This window comes from Rhea pennata, chromosome 7 (assembly GCF_028389875.1).
Source record: "Rhea pennata isolate bPtePen1 chromosome 7, bPtePen1.pri, whole genome shotgun sequence".
NCBI lineage: Eukaryota > Metazoa > Chordata > Aves > Rheiformes > Rheidae > Rhea > Rhea pennata.
In genome coordinates this window covers 9,050,432-9,072,188 of record NC_084669.1, presented here as the reverse complement: position 1 = coordinate 9,072,188, position 21,757 = coordinate 9,050,432, and the positions used below count along the sequence as shown (strand labels likewise).

General features: G+C 40.3%; 1 protein-coding gene across 2 annotated transcripts in view; it reads left to right on the top strand.

The window, feature by feature from the left end:
• The first annotated feature begins 9,744 nt into the window (after window positions 1-9,744).
• Window positions 9,745-21,757, top strand: part of TRUB1 (TruB pseudouridine synthase family member 1) — a 30,598-nt gene continuing 18,585 nt past the window's right edge. For both annotated transcript variants that reach the window (XM_062580442.1, XM_062580443.1), the window contains exons 1-3: window positions 9,745-9,930; window positions 11,166-11,261; window positions 14,920-14,975. In XM_062580442.1, coding sequence (XP_062436426.1) covers window positions 9,780-9,930; window positions 11,166-11,261; window positions 14,920-14,975 — 303 coding nt within the window. In that variant the 5' untranslated portion in view covers window positions 9,745-9,779. The remainder of the gene's footprint in view (window positions 9,931-11,165; window positions 11,262-14,919; window positions 14,976-21,757) is intronic.

Sequence of the window (21,757 nt, the reverse complement as noted above, 5' to 3'; positions counted from 1 at the left end):
TTGAGGCTCTCAGTTTGGCAGAGTATCAGCTGATGCCAGGATAGCCATGGCCATGAAAGATTTTTTTAAGGCCGTTTAGTTCATGCCATCTGTTCATTGGCTCAGCTGTAAGAAATTTGGACTGTATTGCCTTCCCAAAGTTGTTTTTTTCCTCCATTGGACTGCTGTCAAAATATCCAATCTGTCTCTGTGAGTGTTCCAGTGAGCCAGCACTTCAGATAGGATAACATGCCTCCGACTCACAGTTGTGTTACTTTATTTCTTAATAACAAATAGCAATAACAATGCATTACCACACATGTCACCTGAAAGGCAATGAGTACAAAGAGGTGCCAGACACTTAATGTGGCCCCAGAGCCAGTGTTTTGGGTACCTGCTTGTATTTGATGTGAGGCATATATATGTACTGGGTTAGAGGTTTAAACTCAGAGGCAGCTTATGAATCATTTACTTGAGAACAAGAAATTTTACTGGAAGATCTGATCAGATGACAGAATCTCCTTAAATGAAATCTCTGCTTTCATGAAACTTGCCTACATCTGCATCAAGCTTTATTTCGTGGTCCTGTTTTCTGTTTTAAGATATGACTTTCAGAAGGGGACATTCCCAGTGAGGAATCTAAAGGTATGGCACATTCTTCTGTTTTGGTATATAGATTACGAGCCTGCCAGCGTTTAACGTATGATTTTAGATTCTCCTTGAGAGGCTGCCTAGGCTTGCATTAGACTTTTGACCTTTCAGGCATTATCTACCTTAAACATTCGAAAAAAATACTCCATTGATAGTATGTTTCTGTACGAAATCCATGCAAAAGAGATATTTAGCTTATAGAATGAAACCATAAAAATCTAAGAATGTGGGAGTACAGCTGGTTAATGTATGTATCCTTGTCTAACTGCCAGTTTTAAAGAATATTGTCTTAGCTAGGAAAGACAATCACTACTTCAGCAAAACAGATCTCAGTATTACTTGATTGTAAGGCTCATATTCTGTATATACAGCTGAAGTCCAGCTAAATTATCTTTGTTTTTAGCTGACTGCAGTACTTCTGCAGAGAATGATGATAAATCTGCAACAGATTAAAAATGAATGTTCTCAGTTTCAATAAAAATTAGCTATTTTTTAAGGGGGAATAACAAAAAAGAGGCATAACTCAGGCAACATAGGATTTAGATAAATTTAGGGTTATGACAACTCTCTTGCCCTCAGTCAGTATAATGAATAATTTAGAGTCAAATTTAGGGGCACTTCAGCTCTGAAGTATTGCATTATCTAATTTCTGTTGTTACTCTGAAGTGTAATCAGCAAGCTTATTAAATATGAATGTAGTAATCAGACTAATTCTATGACTGTGTGCATGAGCTTCTCATTAATGTTTTACAAAGAAGCATCAAGAAAGACTAAATGACTGCACTGGATTTCAAAGTGATAAATGTACTTCAGTAACAAAGTAACTTAATGACCCTGCTATGAACACAAGGCCAAAGAATATTTCAAAAGTCATAGGCTGAACTCAGTAACTCAAGCAGATCGCCTTTTGCATCTGGTAACCTCTTGTGGGTTCTCATTGGCCAAAATATCAGTGCAACAGTACAGTCATTATTGCTGGAAAATAACATAACAGTGTCCCATATAGACGCCACAGTACTATACCCTGGCAGTCCTGGGCACTACAGCTTATCATGATCTAATTACAGCATAGAATGATTGCTGTAAACTGTGTAGGGATGGCTTCTTAATAGGACACAGAATGCACCTTCAAGCCCAGTTAGCAATTAGGGCATGATTTTGAGCATCCTTTACCTCTCATTGACTTCAACGGACAGCTCTCCTGGGATCAAGCTCTTCAGCTGTGTAAGCGAATACTCCTTCAAAGTGAACTTCTGAGCTAAAAGAAAAAAAACCTTTGGTCTTTTTCAGCTTTTCAGGAAGCATATTTTCAACAGCTAACAGAGGAAAACTTTTATTATCATTATTATTATTAATTATATCTTATTTCTTACATTTAAGTTCGGAAGCACCCTTTAAGCTGATGGAGCATGTGAATTTGCATACCATGAATTACACATTCCTCCCTCCACCAAACAACTTAAATAGAGGCTCAAAGTAAAGGAAATCTATTTGAAGTGAAAAAAACACAGACTGACTTTTAGGTGATATCGGATTTATTATTCTAGCAAATGGGGAAAATGCTTTTTTCTAAGCAAAAATACTTCTAATTAAACTTCTAATTATTTTCCCCATAATGATTACCAGAAAAGGCAAACTTTCTATTTCTCTATCTGCCTAGATTATATTTTTAAACATCCTGCAAGATGATACAGCCAATAAAAAAAATGTAAAAATATATAAGAATCTGGATGAAATGTCAAAAAAAAAAGTAAATGCGGAACTCCATTTTATCCTTTTGCATTTCAAAGAAGAAAGCAAAGGACTACAGGTATGACAGAAAAAAAACATAATTTCATTGTAGGGTTTCTCATGGATCAGTGTCAATAAAAGAATGAGGTGGGATAATCCAACAGAGTGAAATACAGATCCAGGTATGTGAGTTAGTCCAAACATTTATTGCTTTGTTCATGAACACAGTAAGTATGGAACATCATTTTAATGATCACACCCCAGCAGAAAGAAGTGGAATGCTCACTATATTTATGATCACTTTATTTTTAACAGGGTATCTGTAAAATCAGTCTTTCTTCTCTCTGTCATTTTAAGTCTGACTTTGTAAAAATAAAAAGCAGACACTATCAATTTGTTCCTATAGGTGGTAGGTAATTAGCATCTTTACAGACTCCAAACCCTAAACAATCAAAAGTTGAATAATTTATGGTAAAGGGAACATTTTCTGTCAACAGTATTATAATGTGCATTAGAAATATATTTCACTGCCTGCAGCTGCTTGATTATTGATTCTGCAATTCTCATCAGTGATGCCATTGGGAGCCCTAGCCTGTGTGCAATGGCTACTTTTTACTTGTTTGCACTTCTGAATTAACTGGAAGTAAATCCATGGTTACTTGCACTTCTTCAGGGTACATTTCTAGCAAAAGAGGATGGAGGAGGTGCACTATGGTTATTCTCATGCCAGGCAAAACCTATCAGAATGTCCACTGTACTATCCTGCAGGGACCTCAGCACCACCTGCATCTTAGACCGATAAATAGCAAAGTGACAGTTTGACCTTCTTGCCATAGGTATTTGCTCAGGCTGATGAGGTTTACACGCCTCTCATGCCAAAAAGGTGTTCAGGAACAGTTGCAAGGGGTGAAGAAATCAACGCAGGAAGGGATATCCTTGAAAAGGTTAGAGCCAAAGGACTGAATCGTCTTAGGGAATGAAAGAAAGATGAAGGCTTGGAGAAAGCTGATAGGTTAGGGGTAGGTTTAGAGAAAGGCTAGTTTCTGCCCAGGGGATGACTGTTGTAAGGATGTCTCTAGTTAGAGGAGAGATTTGTTGATTAAGGTGATGTCTTGGGGGAGGTCATTACTTAAATTTCTACTCTTCTTGGCATTTCCCTTTGTAGGGTTTCCAGACAACCTTTCTTCTTCAGTGTAAGGGGACATTTTCTTTTTAGGAGGGTAGTGCAGATCAGAGAGCCTTTAAGAAATTATTACATATTGGGTTGTAACTCCAAGACAAAGGAAACTCCTTGCAGTCCTCATTCTTGTGCTTTCCCTAAGCATCTGCCACGGACTCTCATTACTGAGCTGGAGACCTGAACCGATCCAGCTGTTTGTGTAAAAGATGGCTGTGCCACCACCGCAACAGACCATTGCTACTAGCAACCAACCAGCATTGCATCTAGCAGAAGGAGTGCTTTGGAAGAGAACTCTTCTCTCTGGTGATGCTTCTTAGGCTTTAGTTTTCTTGCCTCAAGAAAGTTGCACTATACTTAACTTGAGTTTAACGCTAGGCCTGAGTTTAATGATAGATGTTAAAGATGGTTTTATTCTGCAGGTACCATCTGTGCCTTCATTCAAATAGATGGGTGAAGAAATGAAGTGATTGGAGGTGTCAGATCTCAGGGTATTCTCTTTGCTGCACATCAGTCACAAACAAACACAGTCTGTATGTGTGCTCACAAGATGAGAATGAGTTGCTAAAGGCCTCATTATTAATACTTTTTTTTGAACGTTGCAATTATACAAAGCCATATGAGAAAACAGGTATACATTTAAGAGACTGATGAAGCTAAAGATTTTTTTCCCTGTCTTGTCAAATCAAGATGGAATGTTTTTCTAGAAAACATACTTTAGTTCAACTCGTATTGCTGAATTTAATGTAGCAGTGGCATGTAGCAGCTTCTCAGATTTAATAGAATCTAGGCTCTTTTAGCCTTGTGTTCTGAATTTACAGAGGGGCAGTCTGCACTTGAAGTGCCCAAATAAACAATCTTCCATGTATTGCATTCCTTCATGTGCACATCTGGTGAGTCCTTCATTGTTCCTAATTAGGATGTAGATTCTTGGAAAATTACTTCTTTGACAGCAATTGTAACAAGAAACCATGCAAATTAAAAAACAGAACAGAGAATTCCATTGAGACTTTTATTAGGAACAAAATAGAATCATAGAATCAGTAAGGTTGGAAGGGACCTCTGGAGATCATCTAGTCCAACCTCCCTGCTCAGCAGGTCACCTAGAACATGGTAGACAGGGTTGCATCCAGGCGGGCCTTGAAGATCTCCAGAGAAGGAGACTCCACAACCTCTCTGGGCAACCTGTTCCAGGGCTCCGTGACTCTCACAGGGAAGAAATTCCCCCTCATGTTCAGGCAGAACTTCCTGTGCTTCAATTTCTGCCCATTGCCTCTTGTCCTGTCACATGGGACAACTGAAAAGAGTTTGGCCCCGTCCCCTTGACACCCTCCCTTCAGGTACTTATACACATTGATGAGATCCCCCCTCAGGCTTCTCTTCCCCAGGCTGAAGAGGCCCAGCTCTCGCAGCCGTTCCTTGTAGGGCAGATGCTCCAGCCCTCTGAGCATCTTTGTAGCCCCATGCTGGACTCTCTCCAGTAGCTCCATGTCTCTCTTGTCCTGGGGAGCCCAGCACTGGACACAGTACTCGAGATGAGGCCTCCCCAGGGCTGAGGAGAGGGGCAGGATCACCTCCCTCAACCTGCTGGCAACAGTCTTCCTAATGCACCCCAGGAGACCATTGGCCTTCTTGGCCACAACGGCAGCTTGCTGGCTCATGGTCAACTTGTCATCCACCAGCACTCCCAGGTCCTTCTCTGCAGAGCTGCTCTCCAGAAGATCAGCCCTCAGCTTGTAGTGGTGCCTAGGGCTATTTCTCCCTAGGTGAAATAAAAGATTTGCAAACTGTGTTTTACTTTTCTTCCCCCCAGCATCACTGAATCTTTTGATTCCAGAGTACTTGCCTAGTTTTCTATCATTACAGACACAAGTGGGCACATATTAGAGCTTAAAAGTAATTTCCTGGTCAGTATTGTTAATAGATCTGTCCTCACTTACTGACAGTATGTTTAGAAAAGCTCTTCAAGAAAAATTTTAAACTGTGTGTGTATCGTGTGTGTCCATAGCTGTACATCATTTGTGATTTAGCAATGGTGAGGATACATGACTATTCTCTTCTTTAGCTAACTGCCTGAACTGGATTTCACATTAGGAAGAGGTAACTAAAAACATTTGCATCCAATTATACTTTGTCCAGTTCAACTCTAACTGACACTATCATAAATCTGAATTAAATCAACTGAAATCATGACCAAAACTTGTTCTTGCCTAAACTATTCTCAAGTAAAAATAATTCCTCTAGCATCAGCGGAATGAGAATGAGGCAGCCAGGGGTATTTCTAAAAATAAACAAAAACCTAGATGTTAAATCCACATTGGTGTAAGCCTTAGCCATCCATTTTCTTCTCAACAAATCAAAAAAATCTGTTTAATAAATAATTGCAATTTAGATTTTTTTTTTTTTAATGTGGAGAGTGATTAACAAAAATTGTCAAGCCTGCTATTAGTGTATGTCACAGGTAGTTTCCCTTGCAGGTAATTGAAGTTTTTCTTAATTCCTGCAGTTCTACAAAATACTGCAGTACCTACTTGTGTTCAAAAGACAGGCACAATCAAGCACACGCTTAGTGCCCATCTGAACTGGACTAACTGAACTAACAAGTTGAAGAGTTATTTACTTCTTACTATCCAACCAGATGGAATAGTTGGAGGGAAAATAATTCTCTGTTTTTCAGGTTTTGACAGCTCCTGATTAAGGGCCAGTCCCACTAGCTGACAAGGGAATAGTTTACATGACTAGGACTTAAACTTTCAAACAGCTGTACCTCTTTTCTTACAGGAAGAATATGAGCTGTGACTGACCTCCTTACAATTATTCGCTGTGACTTGGACAGAGCCAATAAAGCTGAAATTATAAAATGATTTGCTGAACAGAAACACAGAAATGGCCTTCTGTTACTGAAGGTACTTTAAAAGTTGAAATACAGCACCATTTTCTTCTGCTTTGTGGTCTGTAAGCGTTACTTCAGAAAAAGCCAGTCTGAAAGCCTACCACCTTCCTGAAGAAGGAAATATTGCGTCTCTATTCCACATAAGCACGTAATGATTTTCTCCTCTTGTATAACAGCACACATTTGCTGCTTGCATACACAGAAGATACTACTCATTAGCTCTTCTGTATAAAGCTCTAATTGCACCAGATCCTTGAAGCACTAATTCATACAATTCCAGGGATCTCAGTGGAGGATTTGGTCTGTGTTTACTAGACCTACCAAGCTTCATGCATAAGGCAATAACACCCTCTCAAACATGTACTAAGCCCCTTTACCAAAGCTGCAAATAAAATCAGTAACTGTAATCGTTCTTTTGGTTTTTGTGGATCCTGGCTGGCTAAGAATCGTTTGAGATAAACATCTCGTTTCAAATAGGCCACTCAGCAGATGGTAATGACTTTTAATCACTAGCAACACAAGACAAATCTCAAATAATGCCCTCGAGATGAACCGTTTGGTATATCATTCCCATCATTTTGAATGCTGAAAAGCATTGCCCTATAAAGAGAGACTGTATGATTTATGTACATACATATTTCTATCTAATGATGGTCATTGATAGCTTTTCACATCTCTTGTTTTTGGCCTTTATCCAATGCCCACTGAAGTCAAACCAACCTTTTTTCTTTCTAAGTCTTCATAGAGTCCATCTGCTGCAATAATGAAGTGTTGCTTTTTAGGTGTTAATACAGAAGCTTGGGAGACGTGCAAGAATTTGCTGCTGGCTACTAAAAATGAGAGCAGGGAGTAGTTTCTTTACTCAGTTGAAAACACTGTGCTTAAACCCAAACAAATAAACTTTTTGCAATTTGTGGAAACAATAGTGGCAGTCACACACTGACTTTCATCTCATATGCTATGTCTGTGTCAGGTTAATTACTGCAGACAAATCATTTTAGACAAATCTCTGCTTTGGTCACTCCTTAAAAGGCGATGTAGGGAAGTTTTTCATAGGGTCTGTCTCCTGCCGTATGACTGAAAAAGCTGAGGTGTTCTTTGCATTATTGACTTCTTTATGTTGATGGCGGTGCACTCATTTTTGTGTAATCTCTTTCTGAGCCTTCGTCATGTTTTCAGAACAGTCTGATGACCTAAAGATAGTGCTGGGCAAGACTGTGTGACAGGTCATCATTTCAGTCCTTCGACTGGAATCTCCTTTGTAGGAAGCTTAGTAGACTATTTCTTAATAGTAATGTTTAAACAGTTTTGCCTGAGCTCTCTGACAAGGCAGCTGTGTTTAAGTCCTTTTTTGCAGAGAATTTGTGAGAATAGTTTTCAAATGGTTAGCTTAGCCCAACCAAACCAGACCTGCAAAAGAAACTCCATGACAGTTTACAATGTGTGTTCCATACTTAAATTTTAATTCCACGGAAGTCAGCAGTGACTTTCTCACTGATGTTTTACCCAAGTTTGGCTTTGCCCTTTTGTTTCTTAGAGCAGGATGCTGACACCTCGCTTCCATGTCCTGCAATGATGGCCACATATACCAATCACCGGGGAAATTCAACCTCCCAACTTAAAGTAGCGGCAATTATTTCTGCAGCCAGGTTATGGTTGTGTAAATGAGAACTAAGCAAAGAAGATATATAATTAAAATCCTACATGGCAATTCCAGAGCATTATTTTTCCTAAGCTTGTCTGGAAGGCACTGCATGATATTTTCTAAGCAATGTAGTCACCCTACTTTCACTAAGGAAAGGTTTAGGGTAAGGGGGAATGTCCACTGTTACTGAACAGTTAGTGAACGGTTTTAATGAACCTGGCTGCATACATTTGGCCTGTAGAGAGGAGCTGGTGCTGCTCTTTAATAATGAGAGCAAGAAGAGTTTAGGGGACATTGTTCAGCATCATCATCATCAGCAAGTAGGTACCCATCTGCTGGAAGCAGGTTTGCAGTTTGCAGCACTGTGGGAGGGGTGAGTGTGCACTGAACAAGTTGCTGACTCTGCCACAGGCTGAAAAAGTACTTAAATGCACAGGTCTTGATCCTGCTCTGAGCAGAGACAGCTATTGACTTCTGCAGGAAGATTTTCTTCTCTCAAGTTCTGGGAAGGACTGGGAACATACTGAGCCCTTAGTGAACCATGTATTTTTTTTAAGTAACTGTCTTTTCATAGTTTCATCCGCAAGCTCTTACCAATGAGTAAATGAAATGAAGAAAACATCCCAGCTGTTGCTACCTTTCTCAAGTATTACCTTGCTCAGATGCCTTGGGAGTGATGTTAGAGAAATAAGTGTATGCGTATCAGGCCTGAAGAGGAAAACCCCCATGCTGTACTTCTGTTGTGATTTGTGTGTGTGACCTCGAGAATGGGGTGATCTGGAAGAAGTCCACCTTAGGAATACTTACACAATACATGCCAAGGCAGGAAGACTAATGCACTGAGCAACTTGTCAGCAGAATATAATTCTTTTAAGTTCTGCAGTGAAGGTGCAATGACCAATGTAGTGATGGGTGAGGGGGAGGGACAGCAGCTTCCCAAACCAATTTATTAGAAAGCCATGCATCTTTCTGCTGATGCTGCAGGACAGCATGAACTGCACACAACCAGGAAATGTAACTTGTGTGCTCTAAGTATCACCCAGAAATGCGATATTCAAGAAACCAAGCCGCCAGCATTCTGTAAGACGACTCATATCTCAAATGCAGCTCTTGGGCCTGTTTGATACTCTGTAAGATTTTCTTTTCAGTGCTAAAGACAGCACGGCAGGGGTCTCAGCATATTCATTGGAACAGCCTATTTCTACTTTCTAATTGATTACCTCCAGCTGTGATAGAGGTCTAATACCTTTTATCTAAAATTTAGACCATAATCCTACAAGTTCTAATGCATATGCTTAGCTATAAGAACAGATTATAGAGGCGGAAAGCTCTGCTTTCTGACCGCCCCACAGCGTGTTGTCACACTGCTTACGACCATCTCTCAGCACTCCCTGCAGCCAGCCCTGACGCCCGGGCGAGCCCCCGCACGTTTTGGAAGGACACCCAGCCGTGGCCCGAGGCCTTCCCGCGCAGAAGACACCCCGCAAAAGCCACGTCGGTGTTCAGCGGCCCGCAAGAGCCGAGAGCCGCACGGGGCGCTCCCGTCCCTTCCGCCCGCCCCGGGCGAACGGCGCCCGCCCCGGCCCCGGCCCCGGCCCCGGCCCCGGGCAAGGCCCTTGCCCCAGACTACGTTTCCCAGCGCCGCCCGGCGCGGCGGCGGCCGGAAGCGCCGGGCCAGGCCGCGCTGCGGCGGCGGTAGCAGCATGGCCGGGCGCGAAGGGGGCGGCGGCGGCGGCGTGGTGGGCGAAGCGGCCGCCAGGCTGTTCTCGCTGAGCGGGCTGTTCGCCGTGTACAAGCCCAAGGGGCCCACCTCGGCCGGCGTGCTCAACCGCCTCAAGGAGCGGCTGCTCGCAGGTAGGCGGCGCGGCGGGGCGAAGCGGCGCCTCGGCGGAAGAGCGGCGGCGGCGGCGCGGCCGGGGCTGCCCCGCGCCTGCTCGCGGAGGCCGCCGCGGGAGGGTCCGCGCGGGGCTCGGGCGCGGCAGGCGGCTGCTCGGCGCGCTCGGGCCTCGCGAAGCCGGAGCGGAGCTCGCCGGCGGGGGGGGGGTTGTGCGGCAGCTCGCAGGCGCGGCCCGGCCCGCGGCCGCTCCTGCGGCGCTTCGGCTCCGCGGGGAGCCGCGGAAGGCGCGCGAGGCTCGGCGCCCCGGCCGCGCTGCCGGGGGCTGCCGGGTCGCCTCGCCGCCCGCTTCTGGGGCGGGCGGCTTGTCCCGCCGCCCCCCGAGGCGGAAGGCGTGGTGGGAGCCCCGCGTGGAGCGGGGCGAGACGTGCCCTCGCTGCGGCCTCCGCAGGGCGGCCCTGCCCCGCGGGGAGCTGCCGGGGAGCCGCGCGACCCCCGCTTTCAGCTCCGCCGCTGTTTGCTGCTTTTCCTTCTGTCTGTCTGTCTGTCCCCAAACAAGTGGAGAACTCGGTGCTCCAACAGGTTTGGAAGTGCTGGGCGCAGTGTGCCAAAGGTGTCCGTCTGAAATAAAGGAAGCCAAGGTTGTCTGATAACTAGGGAAAAATGTTTGATCATTGCACAGATATGGAAGAACCTGTCCAGACTCTCTCTATAACAGATGTGGGGACTTGACCATCCAATACGGCTTTTGGGCACTGGCTGGTGGAGTGAAACCATAGGCTTTCTGACTGGTGGTTGCTCATTTAAGCTGGCCTGCTCTGTAGCTGCCGAGGTGGACAGGCGCTGACTTCAGTTCCGTGTTGTACGGAAGAGGCAGTGTCTTGGCAGGATGAGGTCCCATTCCCTAATGAGGCATTGGGAAAACATCCCCAGTGAAAAGCATAACAAAGAGATAATACAGTGATATTATAAAACTTCAGAAATGGGAAAGGAGACTTGGAGTATTTCTCCTATTTAGTATCAATAATTAAGGAGCACTTGCTATTTTCACATAGATAATAATTTTGAAAATTGTTTGAGGTTTGGGAATGGGTCCAGGTGAATCATTGGTCTTACTCAGTACAGCCATTTCAACGCTACTAATTCATGGCTTAAATGATTTATTTTCATGTCTTTTAACAACATGAAAATGCATGCTATTTTTTCTGTGTTCTAAGGTTGTCCTGTAATGCCTCTTTTCCCCTTCTATTTGCAGAAGCTGGTGTGCAAACAAATAGGAACAAAAGAAAGAAACAGATTTTGAAAATTGGACATGGTGGAACTTTGGACAGTGCAGCTACAGGAGTTCTGGGTAATGAAAAACATAAACGCAGTCATAGAAAGATGACCTCAGCAAACATTTTTAAGCTTATGTGAAGTCAGAGGTGGAAGAATGACTTGGGATGCATGTGGCAGGCTATGAAGGAAGGAAGGTTTAGTGGAGAAGAGTAGTTGTGGGTAAGCTTCCCCTATGTATACTCTTACATGCTATATAACATGTAGCTGAATAGAAGGGGAGTTTTTACCCACTTCCTCAAATAACCTGTGGATTGTCTACATGAAAATAAAGAATCTTGTATAACGAGTTATTCTAACTTCTGAATTGCCTCAGAAAATTGGTGAAAAAACAGCTGTGGGCCTGATGATTGGCCCATATCACACATCATCACCGATAGTTTTGTTGATGAGTAACATAGGATTAAAGCAAACTGTAATTTCTAGCTTTGTTGCTCTGCTTGACTAAAAAGAAATAGTAATAATTTTTTAGTAATGGAATAATTTTTTTGGTACTGAAAGACAACAGGGGCCTTTATGAATATGCACTGGGAGTAGATCCGTCGAGCTTTGATGTAATGACTTCTCTGGGAGTGCTACATTTCAAAGGAAAAATGTTATTTGCTCAGACTGTTGCTAGTAGAGGCACATATGTTGGTCTTTCTCTACCACCTGTGCATTTTGTAAAATGTAACCTTTGTAGGTTAGAAGTAAGTACTGGCTCTTCCAATTTCCTGAACTGTGTGGCCACTCACCAGAGAATACTGTGTATTGCTGAAGTGGACATTTTTCTTTTACACAGATGTTCCCATTGAACATGCTACTACTTGTTGTGGGAAGTCAACAGCATTGATCCAGAGGAAAAGAAAAATCATTCATGCTTTTTAATTGCTTCTCCTACTGTTTTCTTATATCTAGCAGTCTCCAAGGCCAGTCCCTGTGGCACAAGAAAAAGTACATAAGCTTGGAGTGCTTGGTGAAGACAGAAAAGTGCATCACCTTAATATGCTATGGATTGATCCAAAAATGCACAGGATGTTTCATTTCACTGCCCTGTAAAATACAGAGAAAAATCAATGGTAGCTAAATTGGAAAGGACAAAACTGAAGAAAAGTGGGAAGGGGAATTTACTTAAATTTCGTAAGGCTCAGATAAAGTAATGAGAAGGACTTAATAGAAACAAGCTATTCAGAAAATGAGTGTGCTGCTTCTTAGCGTAGGGTGGTGATGTAGAAAGCTTTCTTTCCTCATACACAATAGCATAATAAAAATACATATTTGTTGAAAACTTCTGAGTGTTCTTTCTCAATCTGCTGTTTCCCAATTTAATATATTGAATGCATATCTGTAACTTTGTACACCAGCAAGACTTAATATTAACTAATTCAGATGAACAAAGTGTACTGCAAATACAGTACTTTTTATCTGATGATATGGTTGTATATTTCTTTATCTACTTATACAGCAAATGTAGATGAGGAAGGATCTTGGAGACAGAGGTCAGTAATCTGTGGCAGAGGCCAGGTTTTGAATGGCGTGTGGTAGCCCTGCGGTGATTTGCAGGGAGCCTGGAATGACTACCAGATCTGAGAGGCAAGGTCTTTTGTCTTTGCCCACCTGTAGCTTCTGTTGTATTTGGAAGGTGATGGGGGCTGAGAGTTCTACTTCTTACTGTTGTCTTCCATCTTAGATAGCAGAAGCAAGAAACAGATCAAGTCTGAATGAGTTTCTTTTTTTAATATCAGCTTAGGACTGTGGCTCTAGTTTAGTAACATGTTTCTTGCTGTGTAATTTGAAATGTAAACTTTTTGTTGTTTTGGTATGGCAGTAATTAACTATGTCTCCATAGTAAAAGAACAGGTGAAAAAATTTCAAAATTGAAAGTTAGGGTTTGATCTTGTTTTTGAGAAAAAGCATGTATCTGTTAATGTGTGTGATACATTCTCCAGCCTTCCTTTCATAAGGTAATTTCCCATGCTGGGAGTCCTCTGCCTGAGGACATTCTGAAACCATTTATAAAAAGGCAGACATAAGTGAATGATGGTAACTCCTTTGAAACTGAAGCAGCTATTATGTAAGACAAGTAGAAAATGCTATTCAAGAAGCATTTTAGAGACTGGCAGATTAGAAATGTAATATTAAATTAAACTGTGTGTTCTGTAGCCTAGCAAGATTAGTTTAGATCTTTCAATAGCACACATGCTACACAAGCTAATGGTTAACAGGGAAAATTGTTAGTGTCTTGTTCACAAAAGCATTCAATATCTCTTTAAAATTATTCCAATGAATCTCTTGGCATTCCAGCAATTTCAGCTCACCATTTATGTTCAAGTGTCAGTGATGTCATCCTGTTGTAAGGAAAGTGTTTGACTGTAAAGTTTCATCAGTGTGCTCATATCCTTTTTTTTCAGTCTTGTTGCTGCCCTTTACTAGCTGCTGAATATGACAAGAACAGGCTGAACTAAAGGTGCACAAAAGTGAAAGCACAAGGACATTGTATGAGTGTAGAAACCCTAAGGGAGTAGGAGATAACTAATATAAAGTAAGAAAAGGTCTACTGAGTGTCAGAGGAAAAATTAAGAAGCATTAGTATTAGAGCACAAGTGTTTGTGAAGAATAAATATGTCTAAGGATTCATTATCTGATTTGATGCTTTTAGTATGGGTTCCTGGTTAACACAAAGCTGATTCCCACAAGCTCCCTTGATCCCCTGTAATTTTACTGAAATCAAGGGCATGAGCTATTATGTATTCAATATTTTGTACGTGAAAGTAATTTCCTTCCAAAATTCAGCAAAGGTAAAGGCAACCCTGTATTATCTTGATAGTAAAATAATTTCATAATCACTTCTTCATTTCTCATTAGTACTATATCTCTTCTTCTGTGTGACATGATGGAGAACTCTATAATGAATTACTAGCATGGTGATAAGTTCTCACAAATGTATATAGTGATAGTATATCTGACTTTTCATTGTTTCCTGTCTTCCTCCTCCTACTGTTGTTCTGATGTTGAATCAGGGCCTTCTGATTGTTGTGTGTGGAAGAAATCAATGGAAAAAGTAATTCAAGGAAAACATCTTCTTGTGAAATGCTTTAAAGAAAAATTTTTTTTTTTTCTGCTTATATGAAAAGCTAACTGTTGCTTTGCAGAATGCTACTTTAAGATTGAAAAGAAATGATCTGTACGTACATATTAATAGGAGGGTTTGATTATAAAAGGTCTTTGCTGGAGACAGTGGGACCTTGTGACTTTTGCTTTCTTGCTATGACCCTGAAACTATTTCATGATGCTATCTTGTTTGTATTACTCTTGGCCACTAATAACCTTTAAATGGGCTATTTACTTACAGTGAAGGCTAGATTTGTTACTACTGAGCCAAGGCCTTCATCATAGCAGACAAGGTTAATTGCACTGTCTATTTTTTTTGATTAAAAGAAAAATAAATCTAGGGGAGGAACTGAAGCATTTTAACAATAGCTGTATCTTCTGCTTTAGACTTTTTTCTTTTGCTAATCTTGTGTTGGAGTATCAGAATATTTTTCTCATAAGCATTGACCCTCTTCATATGCTAGCAGACCATCAAAGGCAGTATTTCTGATTAGCTTACTATTTAGTAGTGATTGATGTTGAATAAGGGCATTGCAAAGCTGTTTTTAAAGTGGAATACTGTGACATTTCTTTCTGTCTTGCAGTGGTTGGTATTGGAAAAGGAACAAAAATGCTGAGAGCTATACTGGCAGGTTCCAAGGTAAGAAATGCAAAACTAGTGTTATATTAGTGTTTTTTTTCCTTTTCTTTAGAGTTGCATTATCATAAAAGTATCTCAGATATCCAGCATATTTAGTGTGTGTGTATATATATATATATATATATATATATGTATATATTTGATATTAAGATATTAAGACTTTTACATCTAGGCTGTCCATTTGAATTTTTTTGTTGTTTTGGAATTCCTACAGAATGTTAATAAAGAGAATTTCTATTTTATAGGAAGATTTCTTTAAAATTTTAGTGTTTTCAAAGAAAATTTGGAAGTGATCTTCATTCCTTTTCTCTTAAATGCTTTGATGTCTTAAGAGTTACCTCTTAGAATGCTTCATGTTGGGATTGTTCCAGTTTGTGGCTCACTTAGGCCAATGCTCTACAAAGACATGAACAGGCACATGTAGGAAGCTGAAGGTAACAAAAGTTCTGTGGCTACATCGGGCTATCCAGATCAGAGCCCTGAAGGATAGGAATCTTACTCATTGCTGCTTTTTGCTAGTTGCACTAGCAAAAGCATACCTTGACAGGTGACTGCACTCAAGGTTGTAGATATTGCATGCACAAATAAGCATGTGTACTCCAAGAATAATCCACAAGTGTTGGTTCTTCCTCTGCAAGTAAAATCTTGCAGATGGAGAGTTCTTCTGTCCTTGGCTTAGCTGATACTTTCATCTCCTTTCATATCCTCTTGAGTTTTTCATAAGACAGCTGCCTAAACCAGGCCAGTATTGTCTCTGTGAGAAGACTGTGGCTGAATTCTGAGAGGAGAGAGGTGCTGCTCTTCAGCTCTAGAGGTGAAGTTAGCTGCCCTCGTTATGAAATGATTCTTTTAGCCTTTCACTACTTCTGGAAGTGCTGACTTCCTACCACCTGCCATCTTCCTTCTAAGACCTTTTCAATTACAGAAAGACTTTTCCTTTTTTTTTTTTTTTTTTTTTTTTTTCCTTTTTAAACATAACACCAGAAGCATTTCAGGTTTCTTGTAGGCTGATGTTCACAGTAGAAACAACTATGATGGAGGAAATACTTTCTGCCCTTTGACTGAAGGGAAAGTGCACAGCTCCTTGGTGACTTTATTGGGAAGTCCAGCAGCCAGTGAGTCGTATTTGGTCAGACTTTGTGACCAGGTAGCTCAGGCTTACAGCTGCTGCTGAGAGACAAGGGATGGGAACACAGGAGAAATACAGTGGGAGGGCAATAGGTAAGCTACCTCAGCAAGATCCATCATCTCTCACCTGACCTAAGTTTGGTGTAGGCTGTGGGCACATGATTCAGTGAGGTGAGCAAAGGTACATCAGCTCTTCCACTGCAGTTCTTGCATGCACTTTATGTCAGAGCACTCTGAGGTGGCACATCAGTGCCAGATGATATGGCAGTCATGAGCTTTCATTTGGAGCTTGTCTCTCTCTGCTTTCCTATTTTGTATTTATACTTTGATAAATTAGAGACTTTAACTTGAGATGCTGAAATGCGTTAAGTATCTGCCTTTGTTTTTGGTTTTTGACCATGCTGACAACAAAGCCTTGTAATATTGTGAGAGATCTGATATTGATAAATCCATGACTGTCTAAATAGCATTGAAGAGTTTTTTTACATCCCATGCAATGTGCTAGGAATTTAGACTCTTATTGCATCTTTTTACCGACGTGGATGATGAAATGTAAGCTAAGGAGTGTGATGTATTTCCTCTGTTTACTGCTTTAAAGATTTGACTGAACTGGATGAGCTTCTCTGGTTAGAATCTACTTTTTGATTATGGGAGCATATTTTGTAAAGAAATAGTTCAGTCTATCATTGTTGGCAGCAGTGCTATGCTGAGTGGCCAAAACGTATGTTGCTGAAGTAAACTCCATATGGTGGCTCTGCCAGAGATTGGACTATTCTTGAATTTTGCCCAAACGTTGTGTGAAACTTTTCTGACTCTGTGTGGCAACTCTAAACATCATCACTTGATTTGCAACTTACAAACATTTTACAGAGATTTTACTCTTTCACACTGAGTCTCATTCTCCACTGGTGTTCCACTGGTTTGACCTCCTTATGGATTAACTCAAAACAAATTGAATGTACTGCCAAGGGCAATACCTACTCAGTGTTCCAAATTTCTCATGGAATTCTTAATATTTATACAGAAATAAAAATATGTGCAAAGCTGGCTTAGGTTTTGTTTGTTTACTTTATTTTGTTTCAAATGTTCCAAGTGAGGGGGAGAATGCTGAATCCTCTTGGATCTAGAATGTAAATGCTGAGCATTTAGTACATGCTCTGTAGCAGAACCACTTTTCTTGCGTTCTGAGATTTTTGTTCTTGAACTTCTTGCACTGCATTATTTTGAGGGAAATCCTGTCGTCTTGTGCTTGCAAAATAAAGGTGGTAGAATATTTCCTGCTTCACCAGTGAAATGAGTATGATGAAGGTAGTCCAATTTTTATCATGATAAATTGATTCTGAAGGACTAAGGCTTGTGGGTGGACTAGTCTGTCTGAAACACAATGTAAAAATGATGTTTTCAGGCAAATGAGTTAAAGATTGCTGGCTAGTAGCACAGTTTCCAAAGTGATAATATTGTTTTCAGATCTTACCTGTCAGTATGTGTTGTAATGTTGAAACTGAGGGAAAAGATCAGGGACTCATCAGAGAAAGGAAAAAGGAGTAGCAGTAAGCAATGAAATTCTTCATTATTCTGATGCTTTCCATTGGGAGGAGATGTCTTCCAACACATACAGCCTTTACTTCTGGCTGGGATAAGACAGTGTAATTGAAAATTTCAGACTTTAGTTCCATATTTAATTTGCAGTTTTTTCAGTGATGTAACATCTAGGTTCACCCCAAGAGTTTCGTTTGTGTGAATGAGACCAGAACTTAGCCATCTCAACTTGCACTCAGAATCACTGGCTCCTCATGAGCTGAAAGCTCGAGTGTTTTGTTTTTATTTGAGGATGCAACCTCTTGTTGTGATCTGCTCTTAATCTGAAACTCAGAAGCTCGGTGGCTTGTGGGGATTTGTCCAAGTATTTTGCGTTGTTTGCACAAACTTGGTCAGGGACTAGTTAAATAGAAATTTTTGATCTCAGAAGTTGTGGCTTCTCCAGAATGAAACACTCAGGAAAAAACACCACTGGATAGAATAAAATCCAAAGTCCAAATCATTCTGAGCATTAGAGAGAAAAAGATAGTACGGACAGGAAAAAAAAAAATACAACAGAAGTGACTTGATAATGTAACAACTTAGATTCATTAAAATTGGAAAAAACTGAGTTCCTGTGAATCTGGAATAGGAAAGGGATATGAGTTCAGTGATCAGGTCTCAGCTTGCCGAAGTTACCCTTGTATCCCGTGAAAATAGGGCATGCTTCAGAAGTAATTGGTTCGACATCACTTTTAACATGAAAATTTCTAATAGACCTGTAAGTTACTTGTTGCAGCATGATTGGATGAGTGTACTGCAGAACTGTTTCTCTAAAGTGTTGGCAGCAGCTACTGCAGAAATAAGCTTCTTTTGGTCGCCTGTTTCTTTACCTACTGTGATTATCTTATTGTCCTAAGAGATTAGCCTTTAATATATATTGCTTAGCTTCTCAAGCATAAGAGTTGGTAGCTTTCTCCATGAAATAATTTTTTGAATTCTAAGTCTTTAGCTTCCATCTTTTGGCAGTGAGTTCAATGAATTAATAATGCGTTAAAAAGAACATCTAGCTCTTTCTTTTAAAGAGCAGAACCAATGAAATCTTTTCCTGTGACTCTGTTTACAGCTTGTTAACTGCTACCCCATGTGGACCCTTTGGTGTCCGGTCATACGGCTGGGCTTCATCTAAAGCCTTTTTCTTAGTGGAAGCTGTAATAGATTTATTTCCTCTCTGTTCATTTTTGGGAGGTTTATAAGAGCTCAGTATCTCTGGGAACTCTCTTCTTCTCCTAGATATAATTAAAAGCAGCCCAGAATTTAGAAATAATTAGAGAACATTTGTGTCTGTGTGCATTAATGTGTACATGTAGTGGTATAGGTGGTATTTCACAGGGAAATCATTTAAGTCTCCTTTTTTCATTTTTAAAATGGATTTCAAAAAGAGTCTGTACTCTAGTTCATATGTTTGAATTAAGAAAACTGAAGCCTTGACTTTTTTTGAAGGATTCATTATGTACTCTTACTTAAGTACTCTTAAGTGTACTCTTACTTTTCATACTAAATTTTTTTCCGCAGTATCAGCAACTGAGCTCTTATCTTATATTCCTTTGGAAATGGTAAAACCTGGACTGCTTATTCGTATAGTACGTAGTAATGTGTTCTGTTTTTCTTTCTCATTCTGATACTTCTAAACACTTTCTTGGCAGGACACGGTGTGGGTACAGGTAATGCAATTATTGGACTACCTGGTATAGTAAAGAAAAATTAGACAGGTTTTTGGATATGTAAGACCTTTCTCAGGTCTAAAATAGAAGCCATGGATTTTAAAGCTAAATGTAATTTCAGGTTTGTTCAGAGTTTAGTGAAGTAGATACTATTTAGACCATTTCTGAAAGAAAAAGTATTAAATACTTGTGAAGGTAGTATACTGACAATTATGGGTAGGTTGGCAGTAATAATAGGTAAGACTCCAAGACCCAAGGTGTCAGATGGGCTGAGTTTTATTACTCGATTAAATAGCAAGAAAACAGTGCAACTTCTATGTGGGGTAACAAGGTTCTGGTTCACAACTTTGCTGGCCAGGCTTCAAGTCACAAGGCAATCAGAATTGCTGTTGCGTGCTTGATGATTCTTCACTTCCCATCTTTCTTATGTTTACCAGTGTTTTTTGCTGGGCTTTTGCTTCCAAATAGTACTGTTATCACATCTGACTGTCTTGGAGAAATTCAACTAAAACTGTATTGTTTGCTCTTTATTACTTTCACTAAGAAAATTTTCAACTGCAACATCTTCTCTTGTTTGTCATTCTGTTTTATTGGGGGGGGAGGGGATCCTCTTTTTTTTCTTTTTCCCTACATTCTCACGCCTCTTTGCTTGTGGTCCCATCCACAATAACGAAGGGTTTGACTGAATTTCTTAATTTGTATTGAGATGGGAGAGGTAAGAAAGAGTGCAATTTGTGCCCTGCTCTTTTAAGCAAAATGGAGTGTTGCTGCACAAAATGTCATTACTCTGCCTATGTTCAAACATAGAGAAATTGTTTCCTTTACAAGGGAGGTGGGAGGGGAAAGAAAGAGAGAACCTTACCTCCTAGGGAAAAGAAAGCCTGGTAGATTATACACTGTAGATGGTGGGGGTTAGTATGAGGTAAGATTATAGTGTGCCATAAATCCAATGTATTTGAGTCCAGGTGTTTTTCTGAACCCAGTGGAATTACGAATTTTAGTTTGCAGGTTTGTTTTGAAAAGTGCTTTATAGATTTTTCTTGAGGAACAGGACTGACAGATCAGGGATGGAGTGATTTTTTTTTTTTTTTTTTTTTTTTTTGAGAGGTATTAATCCACAGGCAGATGGATGTGTTTCAGCTCTTAGATGCTCCTAACATATCGTGATTGCTTAATTTCACCCGTTATTTACCATTTGGTACACTCAATGAAGTATATTATGTTTCTGAAATACAGGTAAAGGACAGGTTTCTACTCCTGTCATATGGTAATTGTTATATTATATGTGCAAAAATATAAGAAGTCTTACATGAAATATGTTATCTCTATGTATAAATCTTATCATACTTATTTTTGTAGTCCATAACAGCTGTATCCAAGTGCCTACCACTAATACTATCTGCTTTTTGACCACTGCTGAGGCATGAGAAAGCTTTTGCTGAACCGGAACTTCCTATTAGTATTCTAAGACCACTTTCCTTAGCAGCAGTGGCTGGTTCAGAGACTGTCACTGCTTGTGTAAAGTTAGCATTGTTTTTTATCCTGTCTGCATTAGTTTACATTACTGACTGTGAATTACTTCTTCCCTGAACGTTGGAAGATACCAGAAAACCAGAAATCAGTGTTGGTTTGTGAAAATATGGTCTTTCTCCTTTTTTTTTTTTTTTTTTTTTTGTCATGAGGAAAATGCGTAAAAGGAATGCTGGGAAACTGTATGAATTACGTTGTTTTTAATGCGCTTTGAGAATGTGGAAGGTGTTACCAAAACTTGAAGTAGTGTCTGCACAAACAAGGTGCTCTGAGAGAATGTTAAACCTGCACAGTGGAGGATGCAGAAATTGGGAAGGGCTGAAGTGGTAGCTAGATTAATGGTCTTCTGTGGCCCCTTATATTTGTACATACTGTTGGCTTCAAGTTCACGTACTACTCAATTAAAAACATATGATGTATATTTTTAATCTGATTTTTTTTATAACAAATCATAAAAGCAGAAGAGGCTGATAAGAATATCTAGCTTTTTTCCTGCTCTACCCAGTACCCCACAAAGTTGTAGAAGAGTAGCAGTTAAATAGAACAGATATAAACTTTCCTGCTACAGTACCATTAATAAGCTGGCTTAATATGCTGTGTATTACTCAAGTCCCTTTCATGCTAACCCCAGAGGCCTAATCTATTAATAGCTTGTCTTCATGCTCTATTAATATTCAGACTTTTTAAAAAAAAGTATTGAAAATCTTGAGGAGACCGCACTTATTGTGCTGCATACGCTCTTTCCTCAGGACATGTAGACTATTTTAAGAGTGTGGTCTACTAAGATTTCTCTGTTCTTCCATTTATGAGGTCAGTTTCTCCCTTTATTCTCTTGGCCTTTCTATAATTGTATATGTCTGTGCTACATATACAGTTCTCCTG